The sequence below is a fragment of the Catharus ustulatus genome, chromosome 20 (genome assembly GCF_009819885.2).
Source record: "Catharus ustulatus isolate bCatUst1 chromosome 20, bCatUst1.pri.v2, whole genome shotgun sequence".
NCBI lineage: Eukaryota > Metazoa > Chordata > Aves > Passeriformes > Turdidae > Catharus > Catharus ustulatus.
Genome location: NC_046240.1, coordinates 5030390 through 5041247, shown reverse-complemented (window position 1 = coordinate 5041247; position 10858 = coordinate 5030390). Strand labels below are relative to the sequence as shown.

Genomic DNA, 10858 nt, shown 5'->3' with positions numbered 1-10858 from the left:
TGGATGCTGTGGGAGCAGCTGGATCCAAACCTCACCCCACAGCTCCTGCCACCTCCAGCAGTGCTTGCAAAGGGAGACAATGCTGTGAGCCAGAGCTGATAAATCATCATGTGGCAGAGGCAGTTTGACCATCTACAGCTCTGAGAGTGGTGGGAATTCCTCATGATCTCCAAAGGAAGGCACACACAGCATGGGGAGGTGCTGGCCAGATGGGCTTAACCTCACTCCCTACAATTGCTTAGTGCATCCCCCCAGCCAGAAGATTAATGCATGAAGCTGCAGCACTTGAGGTAAAACATGGGCAGAATGGTTTGGAGGAAGAGGAGGACCCTGTTTATTCCTTTGTCTGGAGGCAATCCCAGGCAAGTACACACAGGATGGGGCAATCCTTCCAGGGTAAGGATCCTTAATCCCTAAGGATGGGGCAATCCTTCCAAGGTAAAGACCTTCCCCAGCCCCCAGGGACAGCAGCAGGATTTCAGGGCTGACAGTCTGAAATCTGTCAGCAGAGCTGCAGTTCCTGCAGCAACACTTCTTTGCACAAGATCTCAAAGCACTTTGGAAATACCCAGTTACCCCACACTCTCCAGAGCAGGGAAGCAGCTGCATTTCCCAGCATCAGAGGCAGGGAGAGACATCTCAAGTGAAGAGCCCAAGTCACACCAAAGAGACAGAACTGCAGGTGGTGGTGGGAAAATCTGCCTCTGCCAAAGGATCCAACACTAATTGTTCCCTGTGTCTCCTCTTTTCCTTCAGCAGTATAATACCATCCAACTACTGGAATTTAATGGTACCAATCTGGGTGTCACATGGCAGCCTCCTGCTGCACAGCCAGTTAATCACTGAGGCAGGGGCCAGACCTGCAGACGTGTCACTGCACAACATTTCTTCCTGTCCTATTCCCACCCTGCTTCCAGAGCAGCAGCAGACTTCAAATTGCACTTGCCTGCTTTAATGTTTAAAACCTTCTGCGTGGGCAGCAGGACTGGTGACCCTTCCACTCTCCCTGAGCCCTTTCCCAAGCACAGAACAGCTCCCAGTTGCCATCAGGGGGATGGCAGGGAGTGCTGAGTACCAAAGTCAAATTCTGGATCCCAAATCGTGCTGGCCCGCTCAGCCCAATCCCTGCCTGAGTGTATAACCTGCATTCCCAAAACGCGCTTCACTTCCCCGCAGCACACTCCAAACACATCGAGACCACACCCAATCTCTTTTTTTGGCTTGCTCCACCTCGCCACAGAGCGTGCCTGGGGCAATGGGAACGTTCAATCTCAAACCACTGTGGAAAGCCCACAGCTTCAAGTCCAGATTTAGCCCAGACACCCGTGCTAAGGAATATTTCATTTATTCCAGCCTGACTCATCCTTTGAGTGCATTTCCCTTTTGCCAGACAGAAACCTCATGGTGTCTCTGGAAGGTCTTGCCACTTCTCCACTCCAAGGGAAGTGACTCAGCTTGAGCCACGGAGCTGAGTTCCCATGGGAGCAGATATCTAAATATTTCTCTCTCAAGCACACTTACTTACTTTACTTCTTTTAAAAGAACCTCGTGGATTTGTTCTGATTGCTGGCTTAAGAGCTGCACAGGGAGTGGGGCTGGGCAAGAGCTCTGGAAAGTTCATGCAAATCTTTGTTTTCTAGGACTCTGTCTCAGAGTAGAGGTAACTGGGAATGAGTCACAACAGAAAGGTTGCAGCACCATCAGGTGTGACTGAGGAAACCTTGAAGGATTTATTCAGCTCCTACTGAACTGTAAAATTTTATCTCAATACTTTCCTCCTTCAGCCACCTTCTTCTACAGGAAACAAACAGTCAAACAGCCATGGGGGAGGATGTGGGAGACAAAAGGGGTGTAAAAATGAGCAGAATTTGGAAGATATCCCTGCTGGCTGGTCAGGGAACTCAGGAGAATGAAGGCAGCCACAGCAGCTGCTGGGAAGAGGAATAAAACCAAGCAAGGTTTGGATGATACCTGGAGAGCAGCTCCTGTTTGACAGGTGTCAGTGTGAGCCAGGAGCACTGAGCAGGAGCTGATCCCACGTGGAACACTCCTGTCCTGCCCTGCCAGGTGAGACTGACACACCTGGTTCAGCTCAGGGGGAGGGATGGCTCTGGCACTGCTGCTGGAGCACTCCCAGCTTTTCCAGCACAGGGGAGCACACCTGAGACTCACTGGGCACAACCACCAGCCACCTCAGCACACTTACAGGGAAAAAAAGGATAAAATTGTGGCTTGCTTCTAATTAGAGGCATTAATCATGCTGGATTGCTGAGGTAGTAAAACAGTAAACAAGTTGTAACATTTATGAGGACAATTGGTCTGGAAAAACAACCTGGGTGACACATGTGGGTAAAGCAGCTGCTACACCAGCTTCCAACAGGAACTGAGAAATGGGAGTTTGCTGAAACATTTTAACATTTTCTTCTCATTCACAAAGTCACCCAAGGGAAATCAAGCAACTGATGTCACCAGCCAAGAGCCAAGTGATTTTGCTTCTAATAATAAAATAGAAAATCCAAGTGGTTTTGCTTCTAATTCCTCCTCTTTGCATCCAAAGCTACCAACTCACCAACACCAACACTCATCAACACTTCAATTTTTGAGCTCATTTCTTTTTACTTCACAGTCTTGGCAAAACAAATCTGCATTCAAAAGTCATTTCACATTAATATATTAATCAAATGCTTTCAAAATAAATATTTTTTTAAATAACCATTTCTTTACATCACCGCAGTAGCAATTCTAGAAAAGTCAGTGCACAAACAGTAGCAATTTCATTAATCAGCTAAACTCAAAGAAAAACAAAACAAGAGGTGAACCTTTTTTCTCTTCGAGCAGGCTGCATGCAGCAAGTCTCAGCAGTTCCCTAGCACAGGATCTTGTGTCACACTTTGCTGGGAAGGATTTTCTCTGTACAACACACAAAAGTTTCCCAGCCCAGATTCTGATCAGTCCTGCAGAGGTTCTGCACTGGAGTTGTTGCTAAAGAGACCAAGGAATCAATGCTATGAGGAGTCCACGTTTGGGTGATTGGGAATTCACAGCTGGACCAGGAACACAAACAGCAATAAACAACACTTTGTACTTTAGAGCTTATTCCAATGTTTTGCATATTCTCTCAGGGTAGAAGTAAAGCAACTGCTTTCTGCCCATCAGCTGTAAATTCACCAGGTAAATCACAGCAGGAAGATGCTTCACTGGCCAAAAAGTGGAACTTGTGTTACAACAAAGGAAAAACAAAAGTGCATTGTAGACTATGAGGAGGATGTTCAGGACTCAGTGAACTCACATTATCTAACTGGAAAATAGAGAGTGCAGAAATATTAGTGTTCCCATGGGATCTAAACTGGTCAGATGGTACTGGAGAGCCCTGTGAAGAGCAGCATGTCTGAGGAAAGGAAGTTGGTCAGCATTGTCATACGTGGTGAGCAGCAGGAAAATCTGAAGGGCTATCAGACTGTTTGCTATGATTGTCAGGAATGACTTAGATTAAAAAAAAAAATTAAAAAAAGAAACCCAAGAAAGTTGAGTATGTATCTGAAAAATGTCATAGGTGCGTATTTCCTTTGAGATCCCAAAGGTTGCCTTTGAAGTCCTTTCTCAAAAGCAAAGAGTTGTATGTGACACTCTGGATTAAAAAGAATACCCAGAGGCATCCCTGTGTCCAGAGGTGCTCTTGGATGCACACTAAGGTAAATTCAAGGCACCTCCCACCCCCAAGAGCCTTGTTTCCATGTCATGATCATGTTAATTAGCAGTTTAGGGCAGATGCTGACTCTAAAGAGGTATAATTTAAGTATGAAAAGAAACAGAGCTAAGGGAAGCAGTCAGAGGTGAAGAGAACCCCCAGGTGTAGCGATACTGTGCACAGGGAGGAGGGAATGCTGCAGGACAGCAAACCCTCAGAGCTCCACAGATGATCCAGGCTGCCAAAATCCCTCCCCTTGCTCTGCACACACCTACTCCTAGAGCCCCTGAAAGCAGTGTGCCTTGGGGGAAGGCTCTACTCCTCAGTGCTATGGACTGTGCCCCAGAATTCTGCCAAAATGGAAAAAAAGAAAGCAATGAGTTGTGGAGAAGTTCTCTGTCAGCTTATTGGTTCTTCTTGTCCTCTGGTGGGAAGTATGGAGGAGGGGGTGGCTGGTCCTGCAATAAAGATGACAAAAGGACATCAGTGCATGGCTGAGAATAAAAAACCCAAGACACCACCATCAGTTCAGACCAACTTTGCTGTGCCACAGAGAAGATTTGGCAGACACACACTTGGGCTCCCCCCCAAGGCCAGAGCAGCAGGGACTCACCGTGGGCATGTAGACATTGTGGGGGTTGCCTGGGCTGTAGTAAGCACTGGCAGCAGCCTCAGCAGCCTTGGCTTCAGCTGTCACAGGGACAGAAGTGACAGGTTAGGAACACACAGAGAATTCTGACAATAAAACAAGAACTCCTGGCCATCAAGGGTTACTAACTGAGCACCCTATGACCAGTGCTCAAGTTGCAGAAAAGCTACAACAAACACAATTGAGCATTATCCCTTCCAGTTACCACAGAATTGTTGATTCCCAGGGAAACAGAGGAAGACTGAGTTTGGAAATGTCACCTGGGATTTGCATGTCAGGCATAAATAAATGGCTGCTGTAGCCTTGCCTAAATACAGACAATACCCTTTATAAAGAGTGAACAAACCATCTTTCTTGGGAGTGAAATCAACAGGCAAAACAAAAATCAGCACAAGTTTACACCAGCTCAGGGGATTAGTGTATTAAAGATGGTAATTTATGAGGATAATCCAGCTCCTCCATTTCTGCAGGACATAAAAATCTTGTACAACCCTCTGGAGCAGTGCCACTTTCCAAATAATAGTTCAAAGATGAATGGTTGTTTATTCAAACCAAAGAAGAAAGTTAAAACCTTATCCAAACAAATATTTTTATCTGCAAGAGATCTATAGCTGTGCTCAGCCACAAAAGCTCTTTTTTCATTTTAATAAATCCCAAATGAGTGAAAAATGAGGTTGATATTTCCCCAGCTCCTTTCCATCATCTCCTCCCCTGTTCCATATTGTTTCATCAAAAATAATCACATTAAGAGTGAAACAGGGGAAGGAGAAACAAATAGCACCAAAGCCACAGTTGTGAACTAAAACAGACCACAAACACATTTCACCATCAGCTTCCTTGTATTAATCCATTAGGGCAAGATTACCACCACAGGAGAATCACAAACTGTATTTTTTTGTGTGTCAAAAGAAGAAGAAATCCATGTGTAAAATACCCATTAATGGTGTCTACCCTGAAGAGAATCAGGCTGGACTCCAGACTGAGCTGGATATACAAAACTGGAGATTAGGGGAGCTCCCTAATCCCCTTTCTAAACAAATTTCAACTTCTAAGTGAAGCCTCAAAGTTCCCCAAAAGACAAGAAACAAAATCTGTTTCATTCCTAAGAAAACTGTTGTGAGTTCTTTCACCTGGACACTCCTTACCTGCAGGAGTGGAGGGCAGGTCTGGGCCACTGACAGGGGGTTCCATGGGCCCTGGGTAGGGTGGGGGTGGAAGCTGCATGTAGCCCATGTTTCCATCTGCTGCAGGAGGACCAGGATAAAAGTCTGTCAGGAAAGGAGATCACACAGCAAGAGAATTAACTCCTCCTTCTCTATCAACCAAAAGAAGCCAAGGTAAATGCAGTTAAACTCAGGAACAAAAGCTACACAAGACAAGTCACTACTAAAACACTGTGTAAAATCTGTTTTTCTTGCCTTTTTTAACTCTTACTGACTGGAATAATCCCCAGGCTTACCTGGAGGAGGAGGTGGGTATGGATAGCCCCCATTAGCTGCAGGTGGTGCAAAAGCATAGGATCCATTTGGCATGTAGGAATAGCCATAAGCTCCACTGGGTATCTCACCTCTGGAGACTGCAAAAGCAAAGACAAGATCTCATCAGAACATTAAGTCTGTCTCAAATGCAGCCCAAGGACTCCAGCAAACTTAGAGAGTTCCTTATCAGAAAAACAAGTGTCATACCAATAAATCTACTGCTTGTTGGATGTGAAAAAAGTATTTTTTAAATCAAGCTTCAGGCAGGGGCTGCTGAAACCACAGAGCTCTGGCAGACACCCCCAGACTTGCATACCTTGTGATGCCACCTGCAGCATCCGCTGCCCAAATTCAATTGCACCCCCAGCTGCAAAGCTCATCTTGAACGTGGCAGATCCTTCCCAGCCACCTGAGGGAGGAAAGACAGCACTAAGGAGCAAGGAGAAGCCATTTCTTTGCTATTTAGGTTACATGCTGCATCTACAGATGCTCTGTATGTAATTCTTTAAAGAGCTTATCCCTAAAATCCAAATTAAAAAAAAATAAAAAGCAGAGGAAGAGGTAGAATTATGGTATCATCAGAAAAATTCACATGGGGTTATTGTCAGGTCAAGAGACACCTGAAGCAGAAACATCCATGAGGGAGAGCTTCAAAAGCTTTCTGGAGTTGTGGCTGTTGCCACTGTAGCTGTCACAGGCCAAGCTATCAGGAGTGCTGGATTTGCTCTTGCTTTGGATAAGATTAGTGCAGAAGACAGGGATTTTGTTAATTCCATTTGCTAAAAAGCCTTTGCAACTACACCTAACTGTCAGCTCCAAATTAGTTTGGGAGTCTGAGTGCCCAACAAAGCAAAGAGCTTAATGAAAAACATGGTCCACATAAATTGATTAGAGCCCATGGAAGATATTTCAAGTCAGGATGAAAAAATCATTAAAAACAAATAAATTAGTGACATCTCACATTACAGTATAAAAAAGAAAAACATGCACAGTCCAGAGTCCCAAGAAAGCATCAAAGCAGAAGCTGTGCTGAAGCAGAAACAAGTAGATTAAAGAGCCTTTTAAGTAAACCAGACTCTCATGGCTGTTAAGACAACATCATCATTAAAAGAGATGGCCTCTGGGGAAAATTCACAAAGATTTAGCTAAAGCCTTTTGCCTTTCACACAGTTGAGTTTGTTTTTAATGCTCAGGCTCCCTCTCATGCTGGATGATCCCACTCAGCTCCTATGCAGAAGCTACAATGCTGATTGCAGAACTCCAGCTGAAGGATCTTACACCCTGTGTGATTTCTGTGCCACAACCAGTAGACTGAATCAAGCTGAGGATGACAGTTTGCTGAACTCTGTGCCTTTGGTTAAAAAAAGCCAGTCAAAATCAAAATTATTCTTGAAAATGTCTGCCACAGCCTTCTCATTGAGTTTAATGTGAAACAGCTCCTTAAATTTATTGATTTCAGGACAGTCCATTCCCTTCCAAGTGCCATTTTCACTGCCAGGATGCACTGCAGCAACAGCACACCTGTCCTTGAACTGCACAAGAAACACAGTGGAGAAAGTGCTCTGGGGATCTGCACTGAACCCCAACAGAGCCAGAAAGGATCTGAGTTTTTGGCACAGGAGAACCTGGATGCAGGTGGGACAGGTGATCCCAAGTGACAAAAGCAAAATGACATCCTCATTCTTGCTGACTCCACTCTGATGTTTATCTGCTGAGATCACTTGTTTGATTGAACTTTGCATTTTGCTGAGGGCAGGAAAGGAGATGGGGTGCAGAGCACATCTGCTCATTGTAACTCAGCAGGGAGTCAGTAAGGAGAGTGGTTTTAGCTGCCAGTGACAGAAACACAGGAGTGTGAAAACCCATTTGGACAGTGTCAAGGTTTGGTTAGCCAGGACTTTGCTATGAATTGAGCAGCTGAACTGAGACACAGAACTTACACTGAGTGATACCTACCTCCTGCCTCTGCTTTCACTGTGCCCTTGATGTAATTTGCTCCAAACACTGGCTGCTTAATCTCACAATCTTTCAACAAGTAAAAGGGCATCACAAATGACTGCATAGCATCCTTCCCCTTTGACACAAAGATAACCTGAAAAGAAAGTAACATTACAAAAGCTATTCAAAACAAACAGGAAACACATGATTTATTACATGAACAGACTTCTCCAAGAACTGAACCTCCCTCCCACATCACCAGTTCCACAAGCCAAAAGCTGCACACAGCAGCCACAGAGGTAAACCAAATCCTCAAGGTACTAAGGCTTTCCAGGAAGTCTCTTGCTCAGACAATGCTCCACCCAGCTTCCAGAGAACCTGCTGCTCCACACAGCTATGATTTAGTAGCTGTGCTGCTGCATTCAGCATTTCCAGACCACTGCTAATTTCCAGTTTGAAGATGCCTGATGGACTAAACAGCTGCCTGTACAAGACCTAATCAGATTTATTATCTGTTGACAAATAGAGGGGATATGCCATGAATTCATAATGCTTCCCAGAGGGAGAGGATGAGCCATACTTCAAGCAGGAGTAGATTACCCTGACTTTCATGCACTGAGGACATTTAAATACAGACTCCAGGGCTGTTATCTCCTTAGACAAGATAAAGCCTTTCACCACTTACCCGATAGGGAGTCAGGAAAACACTCCCCTTCTTGGTTCCCTTGAAGGCCTCTGGCATTGGCTCCAGATCACTGAAGGTAATTTCTATATGGTCATAGGTCATCAAAACACTGCACACAGTAACAGAACAGACAGGAGTTACAGCTCAAGGCACAAGTGCAGTATGCACAGCAGTTTACTGACCTACCAAAACCACCTGTAACCTCAGCATTGGTGGAGATGCTGAGCAGATAGAATCAGTTCTGGTTTGCCTTTTTTGTTGTTGTTGTTGGCAGCAGCAACTGAAGTAGCACTGCTGCTCGTTCCCTTCCCAGTGTGCTGACACAGCTGCTGCTGCTGCTGCCTGCACAACCAGGCAGCAAACTCGGTCAATCGAGCTGATCGAAACCTCAAGACTTTTTGTTTGTTTGTTTTAAATTGTTTTGCATTTCTGCTGGATCAGTTCCCTAAGTCAGTTGTCCCCAAGTAACATGACAGAGGAAGGACTGCAGGAGAAGAAACTGCTCAAGCTGGCTTATGCAACACGGCTGTTGAAGGTCTCAGCACAGCTCTAGCACCTCTGACACAAAAATGTGATGCAGAGCAACTCCAGTTCATTGCCACAAGACTTCATTAACTCGTGTTGCCAGCACTGATTCCTTAATTCTCAATTACAATCTGGTTAAAACTGTTACATGGGCACAGCAGGTAACTTGTATTGACATTACAGCATCCACATTAGGCACTCTAATCCCTAAAGCTGCAGAAATCTCCACCACCTCTATCTTTGGCAGCTGACGTGTTTCTATCCTCAGCCATTTGCCAGTAAATACCTGTCCCTCCAGGAACAGCTCGGGAAGGGCAGTGGGAGCAGCTCTGCTCAGGCTGCAGCATTTCAGCTGGATCAACCCAGGGACAGGCAGGCCCTGATGCAAGGCAGGCTGACAGCAGGGAACAGCAACACCTTCAGCTGCTGCAGTTCTCTCAGGGAATGCAAATTCAGATACCTGAACTGATGTTACCAAAGACTTCTAAGAAAGGTCACATCCCAAGTGGAAGTCAGACACAGGATTTCTACAGCAATGTTTAAGTGGCCCTGTGGAAGAAGCGCTGGAGGATGAAGCACTCCTTTGTCCCCGAAGCAGATGACTGCCACGTCAGAAGCACGCTGGCAGACAGCGGGCGCGGACAGCAAAGGGCAGCAGACAGAGGCAGCTCTGTGCAGCCTCGCCGTTTCCATGGTTATATCCCAGCACCTTTTTCCAACACTGCTGCTCCCTCCCGCACACACAGACAGGGGGCTGTGCTCCAGCAACGCGGAAAACCACGGCGGGCAGCCTGCGAGCTGGGGCACGATGCAGGTGCAGTATCCCCACATCACCTGAACGGGAGCTGAGCTCTGCCAGCCCTTCCTGAGCCCGCGGGGGACAGGCTGGGGACAGGCTGGGGACAGCAGCAGGCTGGGGACAGGCTGGGGACAGTCTGGACGCTGAGGGAGCGGTGCAGCGTGGGCAAGGCCTGCGGCTGAAGCCCAGCAGAGCTCACCCCGCACAGGCCCTGGGACAGGGGGATACGTACAGGCCCTAATCCCTTAGCGAGGTGAGGGGAGGACGAGCAACACCGGCACCGAGAGGGTTAAAGCACCCCCTTCACCCGCCGCGCCCCCCATGACCCACACAGCCGCTCCCCCTGAGGGGGAAGGCAGGAGGAGGGCGGGAGGAGAAAGCAACTCGCCACTGTCCCCCGGCTCCCGAGGCCGGAGGAGGGGAGAAGGGGATAGCACCTCACTTCTCGCTGTTGTTAACGATGACGCCGCCGCCTTCCGAGTGGTTCTTGTTAAGCGCCATCGCCGCCGCCTCCGCCTCCTCCTCCTCCTCACAGCATCCAGCCCGCTTCGCGCCTGCGCGGGAAAAAGGCTGTTGCCGTCAATGGGACCGAGGGGCATGCTGGGAGTTGTAGTCATCTCAATCAATAGAGTCGGTCACTTCGGTGTCTCCGCGCGATGCATGCTGGGAGTTGTAGTTCACCTCACCCACCTTAGCACGGCGCCGTTTGCCCCGCGGTGTTTGCCGGGAGCTGTAGTCCGTCCATGCACGGCGTTAACACCGTCCGCGTCGGTCACGCGGTGCATGCTGGGAGTTGTAGGCCGCTCGCCATGATACCCCCCCTTCCCCGCCTCAGGGCCTGGCACCCTGTCTCTGTAATTGTGCTGTTTGGTGGAGTAAAATAAAAATAATCCCGGATATCTGGCGGTTCTGTACGTGAAATGAGGTTTAGCGCCTAAGACAGCGAAGATGCTTAATTTCCAATGTTTTTTTAAATTCCCACTTGATATGCATTTTCTGTTTTGCACACCTGGAAACAGATTTTTGATCCTGTTATTGGCTGCTTTCAGTGATGGAATCAAGCGCGTCCGAAAAATTTCCCCTTTATATTGAAGTG

General features: G+C 47.1%; 1 protein-coding gene across 2 annotated transcripts; it reads right to left on the bottom strand.

Moving 5' to 3' along the window:
• Positions 1-2596: 2596 nt before the first annotated feature.
• WBP2 (WW domain binding protein 2) lies at positions 2597-10327 on the bottom strand. Of its 2 annotated transcripts, none has more exons than XM_033076905.2 (8): positions 10205-10327; positions 8439-8547; positions 7772-7907; positions 6132-6224; positions 5797-5913; positions 5483-5605; positions 4302-4378; positions 2597-4146 (listed from the first exon to the last, which is right to left on the bottom strand). In XM_033076905.2, exons 1-8 carry the CDS (start codon positions 10261-10263, stop codon positions 4093-4095), a joined length of 768 nt encoding a protein of 255 aa, XP_032932796.1. In that variant the 5' UTR covers positions 10264-10327; the 3' UTR covers positions 2597-4092. The 2 variants fall into 2 exon arrangements, with proteins under 2 accessions (XP_032932796.1, XP_032932797.1); XM_033076906.2 differs by having other exon boundaries at positions 10200-10291.
• Positions 10328-10858: the final 531 nt, after the last annotated feature.

Excerpts from the sequence above, each read along its gene's own strand:
- WBP2 (XM_033076905.2), bottom strand. The coding sequence starts at position 10,263 with ATGGCGCTTAACAAGAACCACTCGGAAGGCGGCGGCGTCATCGTTAAC. Across the intron at positions 8,548-10,204 it reads ATCGTTAACAACAGCGAGAA|TGTTTTGATGACCTATGACC; the intron begins GTGAGGTGCTAT and ends TACTGTGTGCAG. Across the intron at positions 7,908-8,438 it reads TTTTCCTGACTCCCTATCGG|GTTATCTTTGTGTCAAAGGG; the intron begins GTAAGTGGTGAA and ends CTTTCTTTTCAG.